Source organism: Panthera pardus, unplaced genomic scaffold (genome assembly GCF_024362965.1).
Source record: "Panthera pardus isolate Hobbes unplaced genomic scaffold, ASM2436296v1 HiC_scaffold_18, whole genome shotgun sequence".
Classification (NCBI taxonomy): Eukaryota; Metazoa; Chordata; class Mammalia; order Carnivora; family Felidae; genus Panthera; species Panthera pardus.
In genome coordinates this window covers 12,890,125-12,916,451 of record NW_026526743.1, presented here as the reverse complement: position 1 = coordinate 12,916,451, position 26,327 = coordinate 12,890,125, and the positions used below count along the sequence as shown (strand labels likewise).

Here is a 26,327-nt window from a genome sequence, read left to right as displayed (position 1 = left end):
TGCACCGAGAGAGAGAGGCAGGCCCTGGACCCCTGGGTCTGAGGGAGGAGGGCCCGGGGGCCCTGGACCCCTGGGTCCGAGGGAGGAGGGGCTGGAAACCTGGACCCCTGGGTCTGAGGGAGGAGGGGCTGGGAGCCCTGGACCCAGGAGGGAGGAGGGGCTGGGGGTCTGAATCCTGGGTCTGAGGGAAGAGGGACTAGAAAGTTGGATCCCTGGGTCTGAGGCAGGAGGGGGCTGGGGGCCAGAACTCCTCGGTCTGAGGGGGGAGGGGCTGGAAACCTGGACCCCTGGGTCTGAGAGAGGAGGAGGGGCTGGGGCCCTGGATCCTGGGTCCTAGAGGGAGGGTCTGATAGTAGTCTGGGGTGAGAGGCTGGAGAGGCGACTGGGCGCCCCAGGGGCTGTTCCTGCCAAGGAGGGGACGGCTGCTTGGCTGAGTCCCTATACAACACAGGACTGGGAAGGGAGGGATGTCTCTCCCAGGGAAGGGTGAGAGTCACCCTTGAGGCCCACGGGGCTCTTCTCACCGTTGTCAATGAGGATCAGCGTGTCTTGGCAGCCCCAGCCGTTGGCACATACCTCGTGGTCCGCCTTCCACCGAAGGGGCATTTCCGATACATTAATCAGAAACTCACGTGTCGCCCTCTGACAGGTCAGGGCCTGCGCTCCTGAGACGGGGAGAGAAATCCATCTGAGCCCATCCTCCGGGAAAACGCCCTCCCAGGTCGGGGTCCTCACTCACGGGGCAACACGAGGGTGGCGCCCAGGAGAGCCAGCTGCAGCGCAGGGCTCATGGTCAGGGCAGCTGGGACTCTGGCTCCTTCACCTTCTTCTGGGGGCCCAGACCTTTTATATCTCTTCACACCCCAGGCAGCCAGGAAAGGGCGGGAGGCAGGGCCTTGAGAGAGGAGGTCTGGGCCCACCCTCTGAATCTCACTGGATGAGAAATCCGGATCCTCCCTCCTTCCCCGGACCCCACCCCAGCAATCAGAAACATCCGGGCCCCCAGGCCCCACTGGTCCAGCCACTCCGCCCCCTTTTCTCCGGAGCCCAGCTATAAGGCTGCCCTCCCCCACCCTGTCTCAGGGTAGTTTGGGAAGGCGGTTTCCTCACTGCAACCTGGCCCCACGTGGGGAAATAGCCCAACAGCCCATGAGGACATTGTTGGGTGCGTACTGGCTACTCTCTACTTTAACCTCTGCCCAATGCGGATTCTGGCTTCTCACTTCTTTCTTCCATTGTTTACCTTTATGTTCCCTTCTCCATGATTTTCCCTCATGCATTTCTCTTCCGCTGTTCTCCCCACTCGTAGCAATCCAGGCCCGCGTCTCCACCTCCCGGCCACCCACCCACTGGGGAGCTGAAGTATGGCGAGTGGAGGGGTTGTAGTGGAAAGTAAATCTCTGTCCATGACAGGATATTCCTTGACAACACGTTTCTTTGCCAGAGAGAGATGGGAAGGGGGATGTGCTAGAAAAGCAGCTATTCAGAAAAACAGCCTCAACGCTGTGCCTTGTAACGTCGATCTATTTCTTTTTTTTTATTTAGCTTTTTTTTTTTTTTAATTTTACAGATAGAGTATGAGCAAGGGAGAGGGGCAGAGGGAGAGAGAGACAGAATCTCAAGCAAGCTCCACGGGGAGCCCAATGCGAGGCTCAATCGCATAACCCTGGGATCATGACCAGAGCCGAAATCAAGAGTCCCATGCTCAACCGACTGCGCCACCCAGGCGTCCCAACGTGGGCCTATTTCTGTGGTATAAATAGTTCTGCCATGTCTGATTTCAAGCTACCAGTCATTTAACACATAGCTGGAAACATTCTGAAATATTTAACAATCCGCTTTTGCAAGCCTGTACAAACCAGCTCTAGCACGCTGGGTAGGAGGGGGCCGGGGAGGAATAAGGGCTATCTGCCCCTGTGTGTATGAGGAAGAGGAAAGTGGGAGGAGCCGTAGCAGAGGAGAAAGAGACTAACGTGTAACTTACAACTCTATGTTTATTTTTGACATCTTTATACATTCTAGTTCACGTTTAAACTTTGCCACACAGGCAGAGTCACATTTCCCCATCTCTCAGTGCATCGACACTACCAATGGGGCATACAATGAGTGTTCAATAAATACTGATTGGATAAACGAATGAATGAATGAATGCGCGGTGAAAGATGGCGAGAGAGCCATCACTACGTCTGTACGGGTTGTGGGGCCGTAGAAACACCACCCCCTCCCCAATGAGTCACATTGTTGCTGTGGGAATAATGGCGCCCTCTGGAGATGCGCATGGCCTGAAGCAGTGTTTCTGAGTGAGCAGGGGAGGGGCAGAGAGGGAGGACAGAGGACCCAAAGCAGGCTCCCCACGGAGAGCGGAAGCTCGAAGACTCGGGGCTCGAACTCACAAACTGTGAGATCATGACCCGACCTGAAGTTGGGCCCTTAACCACCTGAGCCACCCAGGCAGTGTTGGGCCCTTAACCACCTGAGCCACCCAGGCACCCGCCTGAAACAGTGTTTCTGGAGGAAGAGAAGGAAGGGTGGGCAAAGAGGCACATAGGGTCATAGGTAGTCAATTCGATGTCTTGCTTTTAGTCAACATATATTTATTAAAGCTGGACTCTGTGCAAGGCACCATCCCAGTTGTTGGGGATTCAGGAAGACCAACAAGAATGAGGCCCAGCTTCTGCTCAGCTCACGCCTGATCGAGAGAGATAGACATGGAGCAAACACATGAGCATACACACACACACAAATGGTGCTGGGTGCTGGGCAGGGTGAAGACCAAGTGATGTGAAAGTTAAGTGACTGAACTGGGATCAGGGAAGGTCTCCAGGAGGAGATGGCCTGTGAGCTGAGAGCAGGATGAAAAGAAAGAGCTTACCATGGAAGACATGCACCAAATGCATTCCAGGCAGAGGCAAGAGCAGGTGCAAAGGCCCTGGGGTGGGCCCATGCCTGGTTTATGGAGAGGATTAGAAAGAAAGCAGGCGGCTAGGCTGGAGCAAGGAGGAGGGAGGGAGTGGGTGTTGAGAGTGGCAGGTTGGCAGGGGCCTGGCAAGGCAGGACCGAGTCAGGATATTAAGGCAACCTTCCTGGGAGTCCTGTGTATTTCAAGTAGCAAGTGCAAGGCTGGGCGTGGAGCTATTTAGCAAAAAGGCTTACAGTTTCGGGTGTGTGAAACTCTGTTTGCTACCAGGCCGGATCTTGTCGCTCCCTGATTGTGTAGCCTTGGGTCATTCCCTTCCCCCCCCCCTCCCAATTGCTTCACCCTCTTCCTTACAGAAAGGGTGATGATTATCCTCAGCTCATGGGTTGTTCATAGACCTGGGACTTCACAAATGAGGGGGGAGACCGGATCCATTTGAGAAGGACCCTGCAGTGCCACCACGGGTGTAGGCAGTGACTGATCCCCTGTACCAGAAAGACTGGAGGCTATTTATCCGGGGCAGCTGGGCACCGGTCAAAGGCAAATAAATGCTCAGACCTTGCAGGGATTATTTGGATGATGGCTCTGGGTGGACGTTAATCCCTGCCATGAAGGAGGTCGGCTCTCCTGCTCTGTCCTATAATATGGTTCAGAGGGACCCTGATCATCTGATTTTCTACAGAACATCACACTCACCCACTGCATTGATGGATTTGTGTTATTGACTCGGACACAGTGAACAAGAGGTAGCAAACACCCTTGATGATTCAGTAAATGAGACATGTGTGTGCCAGAGGGTGAGAGATCAACAGGGCCACATCCAGCAACCCCATCATATTGGTGTAAACCCTGGGGCCCCATAGGTCTAGGGCATGTCCCCAAACAGCAGCCCCCCCGTATCCGCGGAGGATACATTCCAAAGCCCCCAGTGGATGCCTGAATGCACAGTAGTTCCAAGCTCTCTGTATACTGTTCCTTTCCTACCCATACATACCTATGCTAAAGTTTCATTTTTTTAAGTTTATTTATTTTGAGGGGTTGGGGAGGGGCAGGGAGAGAGAGAATCCCAAGCAGGCTCTGTGCTGCTAACCCAGAGCCCAACACGGGGCTCGAACCTACGAACCGTGAGATCACAACCTGAGCCGAAATCAAGATTCAGACGCCTAACCGACGGAGCCACCCAGGCACCCCCCACGCTAAAGTTTAACTTATAAACTGGGTGCAGTACGAGATTAACAACAATGACTAATGTTTACATAGGACAATCATAACAATATACTGTAAGAGAAGTTATGTGAATGTGCCTCTCAAAATATCTTACTGTACTGGGCTCACCCTTCTCTGTGTGATGATGTGAGATGATAACATGCCCCCGTGATGAGTCAGGGGAATGACCGGGGGGCTGAGACAGGGTGTTAAGCGAGGACCCGACCTTCTGACACTTTTGAGGGAACCCACAAAACCGCCAGTTTTGAGTAGATCCTAGAGTAGGAAGGGTCTGGAACGAAAGTCTTATGACCCAACAGACCCAACGGCTTTGAAAAGTTTCTGTGACAGAAAGAGCTAAGAGGATAAGTGAGAAAGTCGGGGTTTGGGAGCAAAGGGTACGTATGTCTCCTTTTGCAAATAACTATCCTCCGGTTAGAAAGCAGCTCCTGGCTTATTACTGCGTCCCAGGGGAGTCTGGCGACTGGCCTGTGGGACACCAAGGGCGTTGTGACCTGCACTGCACGTCACCTGCCGGGTGGTGTCTGAGCTACCAAACCGTGACCCCGGCCAGGCACGGGGGCAGCCACCACCCAGGGAAAAGGTGCGTATGGGATCAGGCTCTCACGGGGTGGGGGGCACAGGTGAACGCCTCGGCAGGTGGCTCAGGTGCCCACGGTACCCGCTTCTGCCGCCCGTCCCTCCACACGCACCTGCGGGTTCGCGAGGCTACTCTGTGATCTGTTTACAGAGAAGGGGTAAAACAGCCCGGGTTTGAGGACAGATCTGTACGGTGGGCCGGGGCCAGGCAGTGGGTAGCTGCTGGGTTAGCACGGCACTCGGGTGGCCCTGGAAGACGTAGGGAAATCCTGCAGGTGGTGAAACGTAGTATTCACCGAGGGCTGCGCTGTGGCAGTGGGCCAGGAGGCCCACGTCCCGGAGCCCAGGGCAGCCCCCGGCCTCTGCGTCCATGTGTCCTGACAACTACTACAAGAAGCTGCCCACACCCTCCAGCTCTGAACCCCCCTACACACACACACACACACACACAGGTGCCCAGAGAGTTCAGCCAACATTCCTCTCTGTGGATGGGAAGTGAGTTCATGCAGGATTCCAAGGTCTCCCTGAAGACCCCAGAGGACTCAGACCTCGTCCTTGCCCCAAAGGGGCTTCCAGGAGGAGGGGAGACATCAGAGATACAGGTGGTCATAAGGCTGTGGCAAGGTGCCTCGTTAGCGCAGTAGACAGCGCATCAGTCTCATAAGGCTGTGGCGAAGGGAGTCTGGGAGAGCTCAGGGGAGGAAGCTACTGATGTCCCGGGTAGGGGGGAGCATTAAGGAGGGCTTCACAGAGGAGGTGACCCGTGAGCTGTGTCTTACAGATAAGCTGCAGTTTATTGGCAGAAGAAAGGATGGTAACAGGCAGAGGAAACAGCACGTGAAAGACCTGGAGGAAAGAGCAAGGCTGCTGTTTTCACGAAGAGTCTGCCTGAGGGGCGCCTGGGGGGCGCAGTCGGTGAAGCATCTGACTCTTGATCTCGGCTCAGGTCGTGATCTCACAGTTTGTGAGTTTGAGCCCCGCATCCGGCTCTGTGCTGATGGCACAAAGCCTGCTTGGGGTTCTGTCTCTCCTTCTCTCTGCCCCTGCCCCCCTTGTGTGCTCGCTCTTTTTCTCAAAATAAATAAACTTTAAAAAAAAAAAAAAGGGTCTGCCTGAGAAGGGATCATCAAGAGGATGGGGTGCAGCTGGAACTGGGGGTGATTACAAGTTTTCCAGGCAGACAAGGTGGGTGTGGGCAACAAAGGGAGAGCCATTCTAAGCAGAAGGAACAGCAGTGCAGGGTCAAGGAGGCAGCAACGACCTTGGGAATGGCTAGCGGCGGGGGGGCCGGGGCTGGTCAAGTACCTGCAAAGCCAGACCGAGGGGTCGGCCTGTCTCCGGAGGGCAGGGAGCCATGGAGAGTTGCCGAGCAGGAAGGGACACTCCGCCAAGGAAGCTTTCTGACCGCCCATCGCTTTTCCAGTTGGACATTCTCATCTTCCGGTTGCTCGGTGTTTGCTCTGTGGGGTCATCCGAAGGAACCGGCTGACGCCTGCACCAACACATTCGCCACCGTTGCCGCAGGAACGGTGCCACAGCCACCAATACTGCACTTTCCGCTTCTGTCACTGCCACCACCAAGTGATCATTTGAGCAACTGTGAAATGATCATAGGACTGGCGTTACCTGTGCTCCATCGGACCCCCGGTCGAGCTCTGCCTGTGCTTCTTCCGTGTGGTAGAATCCCCCGCCCCGAATGCGGATTTGTTTCCTGATCCTACTGATTGTTGAATCGGTCACGGTCCCAGAAGGAAATGAACGGTACAACCCCAACTTGGGTGATTTGAGCAGAATTTATTAAAGAAACTGCTGCTTACAATGGTAAGGCTGGATCCAGGGAAACACAAAGGATGGGCAAGAGTTGGGAGCAAGCCTGTATTTTAAATATGTTGTCTGCTGTGACAATATATAACAAAGAGTCAGGACCACTGAGAACGTAGGTCAGGTTGCGCACTGCACAAATGCTCTCCATCTAGGGGACGCGATGCACGTCATAGATATATAACCTGTATGAAAAGGCTCAATACTGAAACGGGGAGAAAGCTCCCTTCTACATAAATCTGCCTCTGAACATAAGGCCAAGCACCCTCATGGTGTGCTGGTAAATGTTTAACTGCTTCCCTGAGGGGAGAAATAAAAGCTCTGACTTGTAGTGTTTGCCTATTCCCATGGTGTAAATATTCCCACCATGACTGATTTCAAGTTACCACGATGTCACAGAACAGGGAGTTGGGAAGAAATGCCCCGTGGCAACCATCATATAATATTTCTACTTACAGATATAATAGATTTATAAAAATAACCTCAAGAACGTAAGTAATAGGGGCGCCTGGATGGATCAGTCAGGATCTCACAGTTTCGTTCGTGAGATCGAGCCCCACATCAGGCTTTGTGCTGTCAGGGACCCTGGGCTCATGACCTGAGCCGAAACCAAGAGTCAGACGCTCAACCAACTAAGCCACCCAGGTGCCCCTAACTATGTAAGAGTTTTAATTGAAGAGGTGAGTGTGTTTTCTGTAGCTATCTCCTGACACAGAGAGCTGGCATTTTATAGAATTCTCTTCGGCTCCTTGAGTTCCAGAGAGTTCCGGAGATTTGCGAACACTTCACTCAAAGAACCTAAGGTCTGAATTACCTGAGGCCAAAGGGGAATGAATTCATTGACGCCCCTTTGCCCTCTTTACTATTAAGAATTTCCACCGAGTTTTTGATGGTTTTAAAAACGGAACCTCAGGAAAGATCTACTGTTACTTTATTGACATCAGTGAATAAAGTTTTAAACCCACACTAACTCTGAATGTCTCCTTTTGTGTTCGTGATATAGAAGTGGGTCGGGGCTATCTTTACAATGCCAAAAATGAATTTAAAAAGCCACAAATAAAAATGCCATGCTACCTGACTAGGGTTAAGCAAGCGGATACATAGAGGCAATTTACTTTAGAATGGGGGAGCGGGGGAAGCCCCTTATCTAAGTTTGTGAATTCTGGTACAAACCTAAAAAACCTTCCAGGGGGCTATATGTAGAACAATATCCAAAGCTCACACAGAAAGGAAAACATTCAAATTCCAATAAACCAGAGCAGACAGACCTCAATGAACATATAGGACATTCAGTAGAGACCCCAGAAAAGTTATACCTTAGGAGTAGGGCTAAACTAGTCTATATCCATGCTAAAAAAATTTAAATATTCTACACTATTCTGTATTACATATTCTTAAATCTTTCCAGATAGTAGCAATGAACAACTGGAAAGTGAAATATGTATTTTTTAAATACCACTTGCAGGGGTGTGGCTGGCTGGCTTGGTTGGTGGAGCACGCTACTCTTGACCTTGGGGTTGTGAGTTCAAGCCCCACGATGGATGTAGAGACTACTTAAAAATAAAATCTTAAAATAAAATAAAATACCATTTGCAGGGTGCCCAGGTGGCTTAGGCGGTTAAGTGTCTGACTCTTGATATCGGCTCAGGTCATGTTCTCATGGTTGTAGGATTGAGCCCCACATCAGGCTCCGGGCTGAGTATGGAGCCTGCTTGGGATTCTCCCTCTCTCCCTCTCTCTCTGCCCCTTCAGAGAGTGGGGGAAGCATATGCAAAGGCCCTGAGACGGATATGTGCCTGCCACGAATCCAAGGAACAGCCCAAAGACCAGTGTGGGTGGAGGAGAATGAGGAAAAGCAGGGCAGAACATGCAGATGAGGAGGTAGGGGAGGCCAGATGTGGAGAACCTTCAAGGCCATTTCAAGTATTTAGAATCTTTCCCTCCCTCCCTTCCTTCCCTCCCTTCTCCTTCCTTCTTTCCTCCCTCCCTCCCTCCCTCCCTCCCTCCCTCCCTCCCTCCCTCCCTTCCTTCCCTTTCTGTAAAATGGGAAAATCCATTGGAAGGCTTTAAACAGAGAAGTGACACAATCTGGCTTATATTTAAACAGATCATTCTGATACCAGGTAGGGAATAGATCACCGTGGGGCAGGGGGAGGGCCTGTTGCAATACTCCAGGTGAACAATAGTGGTGCTATATGTGTTCTTAAAAAGAGGTCCAAGTTCCCTTTTATTTTATTTTTTTAATATTTTTTAAAATTTTCGGGCGCCTGGGTGGCTCGGTCGGTTAAGCGTCCGACTTCGGCTCAGGTCATGATCTCGCAGTTCGTGGGATCAAGCCCTGCGTCGGGCTCTGTGCGGACAGCCCAGAGCCTGGAGCCTGCTTCGGATTCCGTGTCTCCTTCTCTCTCTGTTCCTCCCCTGCTCACCCTCTGTCTCTCTCTCAAAAATAAATAAAGATTAAACAAAATTTAATATTTTTTAAAATTTTATTTATTTTGAGAGAGAGAGAACGAGCAGGGGAGGGGTAGGGAGAGAGAGAGAATCTCAAGCAGGATCCATGCTGTCATTGCAAAGCCGGATGTGGGGCTCGAACTCACGAAACCGTGAGATCATGACCTGAGCCAAAACCAAGAGTCAGACGCCCAACCGAGTGAGCCACCCAGGTGCCCCCAAGTTCCCTTTTAAATCCAAGATTGAGGGACTCTGTGGTCAGGTCACCTGGACCGTGACTCGAGAATATGATCACCTTTGCAAGCCTGGAACCTGGAGGGACAGACATGGGCTGATCGCAGATGCTTCACTATGTCACGGTTCAAAGATTTCAAAGATGGGGCAGAGCTGCAGGCAGGTGAAATCCCGCAGCACCCCCTCAAAATCAGACCTAGTGCCTGGAAGCTGTCTCCCGTCACTCATCTCACAATGGAATCGGGTGAAAGGCTGGGACAGGAAGGGATGATCTCTGCACAGTCACCCACTGGGAGGCACTACATACATCCTGTGTTCACAGAACCTTGAATTCAGCTCACTGCTTGCTGGCTGATTTGGGATCCCCGAGCGCAGCCCCTGGGCCCCTGACTTGCTCCAGGGATGCCCCCTTGATCCTGTGTCTTCATGCCATCCCTCACCAAGGCAGCCTCCTTGGGAGGCAAAGGCTGCATCGGGAATGATGCTAAGGCAGAAGGAATGACAAAACAGCACTGGGACCCCCGTGGAGCGCTATCCCACCCTCAACCACTTCGACTGCAACACAAATCGAACAGTCTGAGATAGCTTGAACTGTGTCCCCCCTCTTCCCAAATTCATATGTTGCGGTCCTAACCCCCAGGACCCCCAAAAGTGACCTTATTTAGAGACAAGGTCTTTACAGAGGCAATCAAATTAAGATGAGGTCATTAGGGTGGGGCCCAAGCCAGTATGACTGGTGTCTTTTTTTAAAAAAAAAATTTTTAATGTTTATTTATATTTAGAGAGAGAGAGCAGGGAGGGGCAGAGAGAGAGAGAGAGAGAGACAGAATCTGAAGCAGACTCCAGGCTCTGAGCTGTGAGCCATCAGCACAGAGCCTGATGCGGGGCTCAAACCCACGAACTGTGAGATCATGACCTGAGCTGAAGTCAGACGCTTAACTGACAGAGCCACCCAGGTGCCCCATGACTGGTGTCCTTATACAAAGGGGGAAATCTGCACACACACACACATAGAGGGCAGAGGATGTGAAGACACAGGGAGAAGACAGCCAGCCACAAGCCAAGGAGAGAGATCTGGGACAGATCCTTCCCGCCCACCCCTCAGAAGGAACCGACCCTGCCAGCACCTTGACTGTGGGCTTCCAGACTCCAGAACTGTGAAAGACAATACCCTTCTCCAAAACCAAAGCCTCCCAGGTGGTGGCACTTAGTTACTACGACCCCAACAAACAAATTCCCAGGCCAAGAGCCAATTTAAGATGATGTTCATGACAGAAACTAGAAGCCAGCTGTGGAACCGGGACAGAAGGCAGGACAAGTGCTAGTCAGAGGGATGGGGAGGGATGAGGGCACAGAGATAAGATTCTGGAGTTCGAAGCAGGTGGCTGTGTAGCTCCCAACCACCCTCTCTGCCCTCTGGTTCCCTCTGACCCCATTGGTCCCATACTGGCAGTTGTGACCGAACACTGGGACCCAGCCCCTCCCCCGTAGTTACACAGTGCTGCAGGGAACCGGAGCACTGTTAGAGACCGAGAGCTGTGAGCACTGGAGCCTGAGTCCTGAAAAGATGGGAGGGTGGCTCAGACCCCCAGGGCCTAAGGGACAGGGTCCTTGGGACCAGAGCTACCTCTTCATATTTATACTCACTGTCCCTAATGTCTTCATTAATAACATATTAGTAATTATATTTAATACTAACTGTCCCCAACTGAAAGTTCTTAATACATGTTTACATAAAATTAAGAGCTTTTACTAACACCATTCTTACTGAGGCATTTTCTCTATTAAAAATAAATATTCATGGGGCATCCGGGTGGCTCAGTCGGGTGAGCATCTGACTCTCGATTTCGGCTCAGGTCATGATCCCAGGATCGTGGGATCGAGTCCTGTGTCGGGCTCCACGCTGGATGTGGGCCCTTCTTAAGATTCTCTTTCCGTCTCCCTCTGGCCCTCTCCCCCACTATCTCTCTCTCTCTCTCTAAAATATAATTAATTTAATTAATTAATTTAAAAAGTATTCATTTATATAGCTTTACTTCCAGAAGTAGTACCAATCCTGAAAGTTCACAAAGGGTACCTTATTTTTATGTTACATTTAGATGCTGAGAGTTGAGGTGGGTAGTGACTTGGGTTTCTGGGTCCAGGTGACAGTAGGCTGGGGGCAGGACCCCTGGGTCTGAGGGAGGAGGGGCTGGGGGTCTGGACTCCTGGGTCCAAGGGAGGAGAGAGCTGGGAATAGGGACCCCCAGAGTCCTGAGAGATGAGAAAACTCGGGGCGAGGCATCAGGGACCCCGTGTTTGAAGCGAATTTCTTGCTATCTTTTCTCTTTGCTCCTGGGGGTGGGATCAAAACCACAGTAAGCACTAAAAACTGCTTATCTTGTAAGTCTGCTCCTTGTTAAAAGGCATCAACCAAGACGGTCCCTTCGTTTACTCTAAGAACCACCAAATGTTCCAGGGTATTCCGACCAGACAGTGTGGACAGAATAGCCAGGCTCCCCACCATCATAACAGACAGACCTCCTCCCCTGAAATCTGTGGACTCTACCCCCAGACTGGTTGCTGGGGCAAGGCTGGGACTGGCCATGGCCCTGCTGTAAGGTGCTTTATTCTTCCTGCCTCCTAATGATCCCAACCCAGCCTGTCCTGTAGTCCAGGACTTAAAGGCATCTGACACCTAATTATTTCTCATCCCATGAATCACATGCCTCTTCTTAGTGTTTTGAACGTTAAAACGTGAAATAATTAGAGCTACACTATAACCTAATGGCAGCTTTTTTTTTTTTTTTGTCCTGGATTAATCTTTGAAAACATTTTTGGGGGTGCCTGAGTGGTTCAGTCGATTAAGCATCCGACTCCGCTCATGTTGTCATCTCACAGTTGGGGAGTTGGGGCCCCACGTTGGGCTCGCTGCTGTCAGCAAGGAGCCCGCTTTGGATCCGCTGTGTCTCTCTCTCTACCCCTCCCCCACCCCCCAAAAAATAAACAAACATTAAAAAAAATTTTGGGGGGGTGGTTTCTAAAAGGTCAGAATACTCTTCCTAATCTAGACAAATTGTTTTCGCTTCACATTTGCATTAACTGTTCCTAGTTGTTTCAGTTCTCATTGTAGTATTTTCTCGATTCAAAATAAATACTCACTTACAGAAACAGCACCAAGTCTGAAAGCACAAAAAGGGCACCTTTGCTTCTTGTTACATACATATCTGGAAAGTTTACCTATAGACGAAATAGAATTTTCAGCCAGGAACAAGAAATCTGAATGAAAGGCACGTCTTAGTCGTGGCAGTGGCACGGCCACGTGGGTCGGCCATAACGGCAATCTGCGCCTTCAGAGTTGAGGCTCATGCACACATTCGGGGATGCTGGAAGGAACCCTGAAGCCGGCATTTCTCTCTTCGGCCTTCCAGAAGGCCATGGAGGGGCCGGTGCTGTGATGCGATCAGAAGGAGGCGCCCGGGCTGGGCAGGAACCACTGCAAGTGAGGGTGATGAGATCACGTTGCCTCCCAGGGCCTATGGCCACCGGGTGGGTGCTGGGGCAGGAGCCAGACCATTCGGACAGGGAGAGAACTTCAGTGGGTGATGGCCAAGGGTCTGACCTCCTAGCCTGGCTGGAGAAGCAGAGATGAAAAGGGTCAACGAGGCCACTTGAGGACGGGCTGCCCACCTTGCCTCGCACGACGCGTACCACAAACACCAGCTACGTCCCTGGGCTCACACCCCGCCACCCCGCCTCCCGTTTGCTCGCCGCGCGCCAGCCTGCGCCTGCGCACCTCCCAAGACGGCCCCTTCTCCGGGGCCAAGGGGGTGCGGCCTTGCTTCGGGTTCATCCAATGAGCTCATCAGATGCTTTCACATCGACCAATGGGGCTTCGAGTGACCCGCTGGGCGAAGCTGGCCCCGCCTTCCGTGCCTCCGAGAGACAAAACGAAGGCCAAGTGGAACGAGAAAGCCGTTCCGGGCCGTTCCTTCGGCTCCTTTAGGATTCTTGTGAGATTATCCAAAGCCAGGTGGAATTGGGGTCCCTTAAAGAGAAAAAGGGGGGAGGGGGGGCTGGGGATCCTGGGTCCTGAGGAAGGAGGAGGGTGGGCGCCAGGACTCTTGGGCCTGAGAGGGGAGGAGGCTGGGGGCCCTGCGGGAAATGGCGGCGGCTGGAACCCAAACGCCTGGATCCCTAGATAGAACAGGGCGGGGATCTCAGAATTCCGAGTTCGGGGGGCGGGGACTGGGGGCTGAGAATCCCCGGCCTCGGGAGAACGTAGGTTTGAACCCGGCCTCCCCAGTGTGCGGGAGCAGGGGCCTGTGGGCCGGGACTCCCGGATCCCGTGGTTGGAGGGCACTGGGTTGTTGACGTCCTCTGTCCTCGGGGGACAGCTGTTTGGGTCGGAGAGTTGCAGCTGCGGAAACTGAGGCGCAGTGAACGCGTTATGTGGTGCAAACTTGCAGGCTCGATCGGGACACGCCGACCCTGGAGGTCACGGTCTTCTGTAGCGCAGACGTGCCCGTACTTGCCAGACGGTCCCTGCAATCTCGTTTTCTGTGAGGCTGAAAAGCCCCCTCGTCTCTGTCAAATCACAGATCCTGAGCCGCGCTTCCAGCCCTCTCTAAAGGACGCCATGGGTACCCGTCGTGCCCAGAGTTTGTTGTTCCTCCTCCTCCTGGGAGCCCCCTCCTTGGCCTGTAAGAACGGGGGCCGGGAGGGGGAGAGCTGGTTCACAGGGGATGGATCGCTGGTAAAGGAGGGCTGACGGGGGGGCCCCACAGAGAAGAGCAAGCGCTCACCCAGATCTCCTTTTCTCCCCAGCGGTGCAAAACTTACATTGTCACAAGGGCGTGTTCACCAGTATAGAAGAGGACCCAAGCAGTATGTTTAACTGGACCACGGAGAAGGTTGAGAGTTGTGAGGGCGGGTCATTCTGCCAGGAATCCCTTCTGATGGTCAAAGCAGGTGAAATGAGAAAGGGCGGGAGGAGGGGTGAGTATGTCTGGGTCAGTGCTGCTCCCACCCACTCCCCGAAACCTCAGGCTCACCCTCCGCTTTCTTCCCCACCCCGTCTCCTAACAGGGGCCAAGACCGCAGTTTTGGCCACTAAGGGCTGCATCTACGATGGGACGCAGGCGGTGACGTATGTCCAGCACTCCCCACCCCCAGGCATAATCACAGTCTCCTACACCAGCTATTGTGCGGATTCCTTTTGCAACGGCAGAAAGGACCTCCAGGAGCTCTGGAGGCCGGCGGAGACCCTAGAAGCCTCGAGAGGTGAGAGACGGGGACTCGGAGAAACTATCTGAGCCCCTGCAAAGATGGTTTTGCCTCCTTTTTCTGTGTCCTCATTTGGCTCAGGCCCTTGGGGGGCCACACACAGAAAAAGAACCTCAGACCTTCCGCCAGGCTTTTTCTAAATGGTTACCTTGGGGTCTAAACGCTGCTCGGAGCACCGGGACGTCAACGAAGGCTGGGGTGTAAGTTGGCTTTTGTGTTTGTTTATTAATTTTTTTTAATGTTTATTTATTTTTGAGAGACAGAGAGAAACAGCGTGCGAGCGGGGGAGGGGCAGAGGGAGAGGGAGACACAGAATCTGAAGCAGAATCTGCAGCTGACAGCTCAGAGCCCCATGAGGGTCTCGAGCTCAGGAACAGTGAGATCATGACCTGGCTGCTTAAGCGACTGAGCCACCAGGTGCCCCATGGCTTTTGTATTTATTAAGCAATAAAGTGTCAGTGGAGGTTTCTGAGCAGGGCGGGGTGGCCTAATCAGTCTGGCAGTTACTGCTTCCCCAGTTCCCCAATGTGGCCACTGTGGCCAATGTGGCCGGGGGCCTATAGCAATCTGGCCCTGCCTGCTCTCAGCTCACTTCCTTCTCTCTCCTCCCCCTTTACTGTGGTCCAGTGGGGGGAGGGGGGCTGGTATTCAAAATGCTTAAGTGTAGATACGGTCCTGGCCCAACCAGAATGGGTGCTGGCCATAAAGACGGGCCCAGCCCTCCTGTGCCTACCAACCGAATGCCAGCCCTGCAGTGTCTCCCAGTCCCGGAAAGCCACCCGGCTGGCTCCCACCTCCGGGCCTTTGTCCTCGCCGATTCCTTTGCTACCCCACCCACCCCTCCACTTTCACGCAGCTAACTAACCTCTGTTCACCCTTCACCTCAACTCAGGTGTCCGCTCTGTGAAAATACTCGGCAAATTGTTCCGGAGAGTTAGGTTGTCCTCCATTCCTTTGCCATCATACCTTGGACGCAGTGCCTACTGAGATGTATTATAATTCCTGTCACATCCTTCTCCTTCTAGACAAGGGTCCTCGATGGCAGGAACCGTGTCCTTTTCATCTCTGTCTCCACACCCAAGCACACAGTTTGGAAGTCACGTTGGATGGGTTCTGACAGCGAAGAAAAACAGTTGGAGAAGCCAGCAGCTGGGGGAGGGGGGGGATAAGGGGTGGGGGGAGGTTGCAGTGATAGGTCGTGACTGCTGTGGTGTCAGCAGCAAAGACTTGGGAAAGGGAGGGAAGCAAGAAGAGACAACTCCAGAGGCCGGACACACCCCGATTGTCCCTCTGTTTCCCCTCCAGCTCCCAGTACATCAGTACCCTTCTACTGCCCAACCTGTGTGGCTTTGGGGACCTGTCTGACTGCTCCTTCCCTTCCCTGTCCCAATGATACAACTCAGTGCTACCAAGGAAGACTTCAGATCACTGGAGGTAAACTGAACATCTGGTGGTTTCAGAGGCTGGAAACCCAGACATCTGAGTGCATCCAAGAGGTTCTGATACTCAGGGTTCTAGGAATGAGGGAGGAATGATTCCTCTCTGATTTCCCAAAACATCTATGTGTCTCCCCGACCTTTCTTCTTCCACAGGAGGCCTCAATTCTTTTTTGGAGGTGAAAGGTTGTACATCCATAACTGGTTGCAGGCTGATGGCTGGGTTCTTTACCATAGGGCCCATGTGGGTGAAGGAAGTTTGTCCGTACCAGTCTCTCCCTCAACCCCGAAAGACTGAAAATGGGGCCACCAGGCTTCCTGTTTCAGTTTGGAGGTTCGAGCTGCTGCTGCTGCTGTTACTGCAATAACTAACTTGTCCATTGTTCCTGTGGAGACACTTCTGGTCCTGGATCACAGGACACCTCTTTTGACCGGGAGCCTTCTGACTGCTGGTCACCAACAAGTTGAGATTTGAAGAAAGGAGCGTTCTTGTGGTTGTGTTTTATATTTCTAATAAAGTTTCTACTGTAATTTGTGTGTACCTCAAGCCTAGAAGTGGAATTTTAGTGCTGAAAGGGCCCTTAAAATTCATCGTATCCAACCCACACGTTTTGCAGAAAGGGAGGCAGAGATCTGGAAAACTTTAGTGAGTTTCTCACACGGATGTAGCTCTGGGCAGAGCAAGACCAGAACTTTGATACTTCGACCTAAAGTCTGGTTTTGCTTTTGCTTTATTGGTCAACTTCTCTTGCTGGCTGGGCAAGAGATCGGCATCAGACTCCTCCAGAGCACTCCCGGCCCAACCTTACGGCCACAGTTGGCTGTTTTGGTTCTAACATTTCCCTGGCAGGTATAGCAGAATTTGAAAAATCAGACTCCAAATTCTTCCATTACATAACGGGCCCCCTCTCCTATGTCCTGTCTCTTGCCCCTTTACATCATCCCTTCCCTTCTCTGCTGCCTACGTGATCATCCTCAGTGTGCAGAGGGAACGCAGGAGGCAGCTGGGGCCCAGCAGGGTATGAGGACTGGGGGCCTGGGACTCTTAAGACTTGTTTTGAGCTTCTCATGCTTGTTTATTTATTACTCAAGAACACATAAAACCCATCTTATAAAAGACTCCAATGACATAGGAGCTTATAGAGAAAAGTAAAAAGGTGGGGTAAGGGTAAGGAGGAACAGATATTTATTGTTTTATTTGAATAGCTTTATCGAGGCTTAATTGACATAGTCAATTGCACCAGGGGTGGAAGAAGACTTAATGTGAACGATTGACCCCTCCCACAAAGGACAGGGGAGTCTGGCCATAGTATAGTCCAGCCAAGTTCTTTCTAGAAAGTTCTCTGGTTCTAAACCAACTCTTTTTGAGTTAGAGCCCCACTCCAGCTAATTCTTCATCTTTGTCACTAGGCCTCCAGCTCCCCATTGTGTCAGTTTGCCAGTTTGCAGAAGAAATCACAAACAACTCAAATTTGTTCATGAGGGGACTTAAGAGTTTCTGAACGATAAGTATTCAGAGCCATGGCTGGCAAACGCCATCTAGAGCAAAAAAATAAAAATAAAGAAAATAAAAAACAAAAAAGCCAAGTAGACATTTCCCATAGGACAATGGCTTTCTGATGGCACTGAAGACAGTTACAGGAGAAATCCCTGAGTGGATGGAAGAATGACACCATTTTCTAAAAGCTGGCCTGTGGATTATTCTGGTATCTTGCAAATTATATGTATCATATGCCACAGAACTTCAGGCAGCATGAGCAAATTTCTCAGGGCACAAACCCAAGTGTGTAAACTTTCCAATAACATATTTAGGTAAATATACATAATATAAGAATATTACAATATATTATTTATTTTTAGGATACCTTTGTTTATCACGATCCCTCAACCAACCCAGCGGTAGGCAGAAACTCAACCAGTTTGAATAAACTCAGCCGCCCCGGGGTTTTCTCCAGTCACTTCCAATTTCAGCTCCGTCAGTTCAGGGCTTTCTCCCTTTCTACCCTCCTCACCCAGGGCGTGGCTACAGGACTGGTGGGAAGGAGGTGACGGTCTGGTTTTCGCCTCTCTGCTGCTCATGTCCAAGTTCCTGCGGTTGCCTGGCAGCTGGCTCTCGTTCCTGTTGGTGCCCACCGGGAACCTCCAAACCTGTCTGGGCACCGATGGGCACCCACGCGGGTCCCCTCGGCTCTGTCATCCCTTTCGGCTACATCGGGGTCTCTCCCAACGGCTTTCGAGTGCCACTGCGGTGCTTCAGGAGCATAGGAAACTTTCGGAGTGGTAGGTAGGTCCCTAATCTTGACTGTGGTAAGAGAAGAGCTTTCAAGGTATACACAGGTCAAAAGTCATCGAGTGTTATGCTCTGAATATATGCAGTACACTGCTTGGCCATCACGCCTCCATAAAGTTGTAAAAACCAAAAGGAAAGCAAGCACAAACCGTCACACGGTAATAACAGTTTGTTTCTCAGTCCTTCCTTAAATTACCATTTCTTGACAAGTGAGAGCAGAGATGGAGGAGAGGGCTGTTACACCAAGAAAATTAACTCTGTGTCCGCTGGCCTGCCAGATGCCAATCCATCCCGTCCCTTCCTACCGTCCCCAGTGAGTCAACTGGCTTCTTCGCAACACAGGAAAATCTCCCGGATGTTGTCCACTTCTCTGCTCTCAAAGCCAGCGTCGGCCTGGCCTCGGGAGGCGACCACAGCTCGCTCTCCGCCGAAGGGCTCCCTTCTGTGAATCGGCAGCACTTCCTTGCGTCGATTCCTCCTTAACCTTCCGTCGGCCGTGGGGAACGCTGCGCGGTATCTCGGCATTTCTTGGTGCCGTCCCAGAACTGAAGGTCCTCCATGTGCTCCCACATCCTAGGCCAAAACCGTAATCTCGACGTGTGTCCAGCCTGAGAACGTGGAGTCTCTGGTCCTAATCAAATATCACTCGCCGGTGTTTTGCTTCTGTGCCTTCGGCATCACGCGATCACATGCTACTTTTCCTTGTCGTCAGCGCCAACCAATCTCCTTTAAAAGCCCCTTCATCAGGGGCGCCTGGGTGGCTCAGTCTGTTAAGCGCGACTTTGGCTCAGGTCATTATCTCATGGCTCGGGAGTTTGAGCCCCACGTCGGGGCCTCTGCTGTCAGGGGTGGAGCCCATTTCGGATCCTCTGTCTCCCTCTCTCAGCCCTTCCCCCGCTCTCGTGTGTGCACACACACGCTCTCTCTCTCTCTCAAAAATAAACATTAAAAATTTTTTTTAATTAACAAAAAATTGAAGTCCTTTCATCAGTTTATAACTTCACACTTGCCCACTGCCTTCTTCTCCATTATTTACTGTTACTACTCAGTTACCTGGCTCTCTCTCTTTAACCACCTCCCCTCTACTGACCTTTTTCTTTCTGTCCTCTTCCTCATTGTCATCACAAGTCCATTGAAAATACTGTACCATGGAATAGTACTTGGCAATGAGAAAGAATGAAATCCTGCCATTTGCAGCAACGTGGATGGAACTGGAAAGTATTAGGCTGAGTGAAATACGTCAGCCGGAGAAAGACAGATGTCATATGTTTTCACTCATATGTGGATCTTGAGACACTTAACAGAAGACCATGGGGTAAGGGAAGGGGGAAAAAACAGTTACAAACAGAGAGGGAGGGAGGCAAACGACAAGAGACTCTTAAATACAGAGAACAAACTGAGAGTGGATGGGGAGGGGGGGAATGGGTGATGGGCATGGAGGAGGGCGCTTGTTGAGATGAGCACTGGGTGTTGTATGTGGGTGACAAACCACAGGAATCTACCCCAAAAACCAAGAGCACACTTCACACACTGTATGTTAGCCAGTCTGACAATAAATTATATTAAAAAAATAAAAATAAAAAATAAATATGGAAGGGGCTGTTAAAGTAGAAAGAAAAGAAAAGAAAAAAGAAAAGAATGTACCAACCTTGAAATGTCAATTAAATGCCTCCTACATTGAACAACTATAATATAAAGGAAGAGAGTAATAGGATCTGTATGGTGGTAAAATTTCTACATTATGCTTGAAATGGTAAAATTCTGATTCTAAAGAGATTGTGAAAAGTTAAGTATGAATATTCTACTCCCTTGAGCAATCACTAGAAATATGACACAAGGTTAATTATTAATGACCAATTATTATAAAAGACCAGTAAGTTAAAATTACAAGAGACGTATTATTAAAAGATCAATAATCAGAATAGATTAAAAACATGAGCCAACCATAAACTGTCTATAAGAAATCATTGCAAATACAATGATGCAGGTAGGAGAGAAGCAAAATGATAAAATGCTACACTTGTACTTCTACCTCAAATGGAGTAACAGGGACTAGATTTATTTTCCTACATAAAACAGCCAAAAAAGCAGAGAAAATACATGAAATAACAATTTTCTTTTTTTTTTTTTTAATTTTTTTTTTTTTTACGTTTATTTATTTTTGAGACAGAAAGAGACAGAGCATGAAGGGGGGAGGGGCAGAGAGAGAGGGAGACACAGAATCGGAAGCAGGCTCCAGGCTCTGGGCCATCAGCCCAGAGCCCAACGCGGGGCTCGAACTCACGGACCGCGAGATCGTGACCTGAGCTGAAGTCGGACGCTCAACCGACTGAGCCACCCAGGAGCCCCAATAATTTGCTTTTAAAACATTTTTTTAGTGTTTATTTTTGAGAGAGAGAGATAGACAAGAGAGAAATGGAGACACAGAATCCGAAGCAGGCTCCAGGCTCTGAGCTGTCGGCACAGAGCCTGATGCGGGGCTCGAACCCACAAGCCATGAGATCATGAGCTGAGCCGAAGTTGGACGCTTAACTGACTGAGCCACCCAGGCACCCTGAAATAACAATTTAAAAACAACAAAGGACAGTAATCCTTGAGAAATGGGAAAGGAAACAAGGCAAACCCTATCAATTACATCAACTTTCTATCTTGAGAGTTTCCAGGCCATGGTACAGGGAGTGAGAACTCAGGGGGTGCCTGGCTCCCTGTCTGAGTTGAGGATAATCCAGAACTCAGAATCTAAGGAAATCGAGGCAGCTAGAGTTTGCAGGACAGAATGCCACTGCGGAGAGAACAATGTAGAGAGAGAACTCTGGAGATCCGCAGAGGGTCCCCCTTGACCATGCAGCTGAGTGCTAATCATCACATATGTGTGAGAAAACTAGCAGGACTGGGGTGAAAACAACCCGAAAGGATCAGACATGAGTCCTGGCACTCACGTAGGGCAGGGAATAATGACTGTTGCCAGAGTATTGAATTGAATTGATTCATAACCCCTGATTTGCCAAAACTGAAATATTCATAACCCCTGGGGCACTGGACTCAGGAACTTCTTGCCTCAGTAATAGAAATAATTAGCCCCAGGCAAGCAGTGTTCCAGACCTGCCTAACAAATCATAAAAGCAAGACCCAAAAGTATCAAACTGTTTCCAAATAGCTACACCGAATTCTAGAACAAGGGTCAAGAAGACTTACAGGTACACAAAAATATTTAGCACCAAACAAAGGTAAAATTCACAATGTCCATGCTACTATTAGTTATAAGAAAGCTGGAGTGGCTCTTTTACTATTAGCAAAGTGTATTTCACACCAGAGAACACTATCAAGGATAAAGAAGGTCATCTCATACGAAAAACAAGTCAATTCATCACAAGGACGTAACTATTAAAGAGGTATGTCCTCGGTAATAGAGTTTTAAATCCATGAAACAAAAACTGAAAGAATCGCCGGGCACTTATCCCAGAGAAAGGAAAATTTATGTCCCTCCCAAATCCTGTACGTGATTGATCATAGAAGCTTTGCTTGTAATAGTCAAAACACCTTCTAATAGGTAGATGTTAAACAACCTCAGTAATTAAAAAGGAACTACAGAGGGGCGCCTGGGTGGCTCGGTCAGTTGAGCGGCCGACTTCGGCTCAGGTCATGACCTCGCGGTCTGTGGGTTCGAGCCCCGCGTCGGGCTCTGTGCTGACAGCTCAGAGCCTGGAGCCTGTTTCGGATTCTGTGTCTCCCTCTCTCTGACCCTCCCCCGTTCATGCTCTGTCTCTCTCTGTCTTAAAAATAAATAAACGTTAAAAAAAATTTTTTTAAAGGAACTACAGATACACACAACAACTTGGGTGGATCTCAAAGGCATTAGGCGGAACGGAAAAAGTCAATCTCAAAAGGTCACATATTATACAACTACACTTATGTAACATTCTTGAAATGGCAAAATTGTTGAGAAGAGGTCTATTTTATTTCACTGAATATATCCAAAATATTGCCATTTCTACATGTCATATAAAAATTTAATGAGATGTTTTGCATCCTTGTCATACTAAGTCTTAAAAATGCAGTATTTTACATTCATCCTAATTTGGATTTGCCCACATTTCAAGCGCTCACTATCTGTAGGTGACTAGTGGCTACCACAATGGGCAACAAAGGTCTAAGCAATAGGAAATATCTATTCAAATCTGTTGCCCATTCTTTACTGTGGTGCTTGTTTTATTTTATTTTTTAATGTTTATTTATTTTTGAGACAGGGAGGGACAGAGCACTAGCGGGGGAGGGTTAGACAGAGAGGGAGACACAGAATCTGAAGCAGGCTCCAGGTTCTGAGCTGTCAGCACAGATTGTGACTTGGGGCTTGAAATCACGAACAGCGAGATCATGACCTGAGTCGAAGTCAGACGCTTAACTGACTGAGCCACCCAGGCGCCCTGATCTACTGGAATCTTATTGAGAATCCTTTGCATTGGTGATTTGCTTCTCTTGGTGCTTTCAAGATTTTCTCTTTGTCTTTGACTTCTGAATACTTGGTTATAATGTGTCTCAGTGAGGGGCTCTTTAAGTCCATTTTATTTGGAGTTTATTGAGCTTCTGGGATGTTTATATTCATGTCTTTCATCAAAATTTGGAAAGTTTTCAGCCACAACTTGGAAACAACCCAAATGTCCATCAGTATTTCTTCAAATATTCTTACTACTTTCTCTCTCTCTCCTTCTTTTGGGACTCCCACAACATGTGTATTTATTCACTTGCTGGTATCCCACAGGACTCTTAGGTTCTGTTTACTTTTCTTCAACCTTTTTTTTTTTCCTGTCTCAGACTTGAAATTTTCCATTATCCTACACTCAAGTTCATTGGTTCTTTCTTCTGCCTACTCAAATTTGTCTTTGAATCCCTCTACTGAATTTCTCATTTCAGTTATTGTAACTTTCAGCTGCAGAATTTCTTTTTGGTTTCTTTTTAGGTTTTCTATCTCTTTACTGATATTTTCATTTTGTTCCCATGCTCTCTTCTTGACTTCCTCCACATCCTCCTTTAATTCCTTGAGCATTTTTAACACAGTTAAAGTCTTTGTCTAACATATCTGCCATTAGGTCCTTTTTGAAGACAGTTTCTGTTGGTTTATTGTTGCTCCTTTTAGTACCACATTATCCTGTTTTTTTTGTATGCCCTGTGATGTTTTGTTGTTGTTGTTCAACACTGGACATTTGAGTCTAATAATATGGTAACTCTGGATATCAGATTCTCCCCTTTCGTAGGGTTTGTTGTTTTTATTATTTTTGTTTATATATATTTTTATTGTTGCAGATTGTCTCTTTGCTGAGGGTCAGCCTGAGGTGTAAACTCTAGGTCCTCTTGGGTCTTTTCTGAGGCTTTCCTTGGGCATGTAATATTCCCCATATATGTAGTTGTTTTTTGAATATCCTAGTCTTCTTTTTTTTAAGTTTATTTATTTATTTTGAGAGAGAGAGAGCGAATGAACAAGGGAGGAACAGAGATAGAGACAGAGAGAGGGAGAGAGAATCCAAAGCTGGCTCCACACTGTCAGCTCAGGGCCCGATGTGGGGCTTGAACTCGTAAACCATGAGATCATGACCTGAGCCAAAACCAAGAGTCAAAAACTTAACCATCTGAGCCACCCAGGAGCCCCTGAATATCCTAGTCTAATGTCAAGCTCCCAAAGGGGAAAAAGTGAAAATGAAGGGAGGAGGAAAGGTGTCAGCCCTTCACATCCCCCAGAAGTCACTTCAGCGGGAGAGAAAGGGGCTTACGACAAAAGGGAGGTGCAACAACGATGACTGCCCGTCTCTTTTGTCTGCAATTTTCATTTTGTTCACACGCTCTCTTCCTGACTTCCTCCACATTCCTTGAGCAGTTAAAGTCTTTGTCTAACATATCTGCCATTAGGTCTTTTTTGAAGACAGTTTCTGTTGGTTTATTTTTTCTCCTTTGACTACCACATTATCAGAAGCAGCAATCAGCGATCAGAGCACAGACCCCCAATATTTGGAGAACAGAGCCCTTATTGCCCACACTGGCTCCCACAGCTGCATACAAGTTGCTCCAGAAACACAAGCACAACAGCCCGTCACATGGCTGGGAGTGGTGGATGCGTAGCCGAGACTGTGCTGAGAACTAGAGCTGGCCAAACTTAACCACAATTTACCCTCCAAGCCCTCCCCTGGAAGTTGAAAGCCTTCAACGGACTCTGCAGAGTTCCAAAATCGTATCAGACAGATTCTGCCGGTGCAATTGTAGTCTAGATGGACAGACAGATTCCTGGTGCTTCCTATTCTTCCATCTTCCCACTGTTAGGCTTATGTTTTTTAAGTTTTATTTATTTATTTTGAGAGAAAGAGAGGGCCCGAGCATGTGCTCAGGGGAGGGGCAGAGAGAGAGAATCCCAAGCCAGCTGGGCACTGGGCACTGTCAGCGGGAGCCTGAGGTGGGGCTCGATCTCACAAACCATGGGATCATGACCTGAGCCAAAATCAAGAGTCAGTCACTTAACCGACTGAGCCACCCAGGCGCCCTGGTTTGTCATATTTTTGTAAGCTTAGATCAACAGTCCTAACTACCACGTTAAAGGGCATTCGTGGGGCAAAGGAATGTGTTAAGTGACACCAAATGTATACAATCAGCAAAATCCAGACTGTGGGAACTCTGCACAATGACTTGGCTTTGTAAAAAATTATGTTTACAGGAGAGAAAAAAAAAAAAAAAAAAAAAAGATGGGAAGCCATAACTTAAAAGAGACTTGAACACACAAAACCGAGTGCAATGTGTGGACCTCATTTGGAGCCTGACTTGAAAACCCAGGAAAAATATTTTTATGAGACCAAAAAGGAAATCTATTAATTGACTGGCTATTTAACCATCTTAGGTATTTTAAATTCTATTAGATGTAAGAACTGAAACCACGTATTTCAACATGACAATGGTTTGTTCCCAGAAAGTCTTGCCTAGAAGGAAAAGGCTGTAAAAGCTCACTTATCAGACAACAGCTTGTTTATCAAGACTGTTTCAAGACCCCCATTTGTTGTGTTCACTAATCCTAAACTTGTTTTGTTTTTTTTTTTTAATGTTTAACGTTTATTTTTGAGAGAAAAAGAGTGTGAGCAGGGGAGGGGCAGAGAGAGAGACAGACACAGAATCCGAAGCAGGCTCTGGGCTCTGAGCTGCCGGCACAGAGCCCGATGGGGGGCTCGAACCCACGAACCGTGAGATCATGACCTGAGTCGAGATCAAGATGCTTAACTGACCGCACCACCCAGGTGCCCCTAATCCTAAACTATTCTGTCCCAATCCTTGCCTAATCCTAGCCAGTTTCTTGCTATGAAGAGCCTGCCTCAATCAGCCTTACTTGACTTTGCCTTCTGTGGCACCACTGAGACTCTGGTGGTCTTTGTAAGAGGGTCAACTGTGAACCGGTATAATAGTTTTTTGTGCCACGTTTATTTTAAAAAGGGGAAGTTTATCTCCTCGAAGGCATATATTGAAGGATTTACGTATTTAATGAAAATAAGACTGAGACTTGCTTCAGTACCATATGGGAGCGAGAACGGGTGGAGCATAGAGAAAATGAAATTGACCATAAGGTGATCATTATTGAAGCTTGTTGGTAGCTACATGGGGTCTCCTACACTCCTTTTGTCTACTTACGTGCATGTTTGAAATTGTCTGTAATAAAAAGGTTTATTCAGTGTGCTACTCAGACCACAACATTGGAGTTACGCTTAATCATCTCTTCTCCTCCTATGATGTGGCCAATCCATTAGCATATCCTACAGATATTCAGAATTCCTCTAGAACCTGACCATTTCGCATTACCTCTGCTTCCCCGCCCAAGCACCACCATTTCCCCCCTTGATTATTGCAATAGTTAATGGTCTCCATGCTTTAGCCCTTGCCCTTCCTCAACCCCATTCTGTTCTCAACACAGCAGCCAGAGTGATCCTTTAAAAAAATAAGTCTAGGGGCACCTGGGTGGCTCAGTCGGTTGAGCGTCCGTCGGCTCAGGTCACGATCTTGCGGTTCGTGGGTTCGAGCCCCGCATCGGGCTCTGTGCTGACAGCTCAGAGCCTGGAGCCTGCTTCAGATTCTGTGTCTCCCT

The 26,327-nt window shown here is 49.2% G+C and overlaps 2 protein-coding genes across 8 annotated transcripts in view; one reads left to right on the top strand and one right to left on the bottom strand.

The window, feature by feature from the left end:
* Positions 1–26,327, bottom strand: part of CD177 (CD177 molecule) — a 34,426-nt gene that overhangs the window by 5,243 nt on the left and 2,856 nt on the right. Inside the window, exons 1-5 of one of the 6 annotated variants that reach the window (XM_019434503.2) lie at positions 13,005–13,162; positions 12,371–12,704; positions 6,029–6,215; positions 1,244–1,357; positions 525–665 (exon numbers count right to left, since the gene is read on the bottom strand). In XM_019434503.2, coding sequence (XP_019290048.1) covers positions 525–665; positions 1,244–1,280 — 178 coding nt within the window. In that variant the 5' untranslated portion in view covers positions 1,281–1,357; positions 6,029–6,215; positions 12,371–12,704; positions 13,005–13,162. Of the gene's footprint in view, positions 1–524; positions 666–739; positions 909–1,243; positions 1,358–6,028; positions 6,216–12,370; positions 12,705–13,004; positions 13,163–26,327 lie in introns of those variants that run through there. The other 5 variants (XM_019434505.2, XM_019434504.2, XM_019434508.2 and 2 more) reach the window with 5 other exon arrangements.
* On the top strand, positions 13,132–16,471 carry TEX101 (testis expressed 101). 2 transcript variants are annotated; one of them, XM_019434516.2, is made up of 7 exons: positions 13,132–13,241; positions 13,678–13,771; positions 13,810–13,911; positions 14,036–14,179; positions 14,297–14,491; positions 15,800–15,928; positions 16,168–16,471. In XM_019434516.2, the coding sequence occupies exons 3-7, from the start codon at positions 13,848–13,850 to the stop codon at positions 16,296–16,298; spliced, it is 663 nt and encodes a 220-aa protein (XP_019290061.1). In that variant the 5' UTR covers positions 13,132–13,241; positions 13,678–13,771; positions 13,810–13,847; the 3' UTR covers positions 16,299–16,471. The 2 variants fall into 2 exon arrangements, with proteins under 2 accessions (XP_019290061.1, XP_019290060.1); XM_019434515.2 differs by having other exon boundaries at positions 16,087–16,471.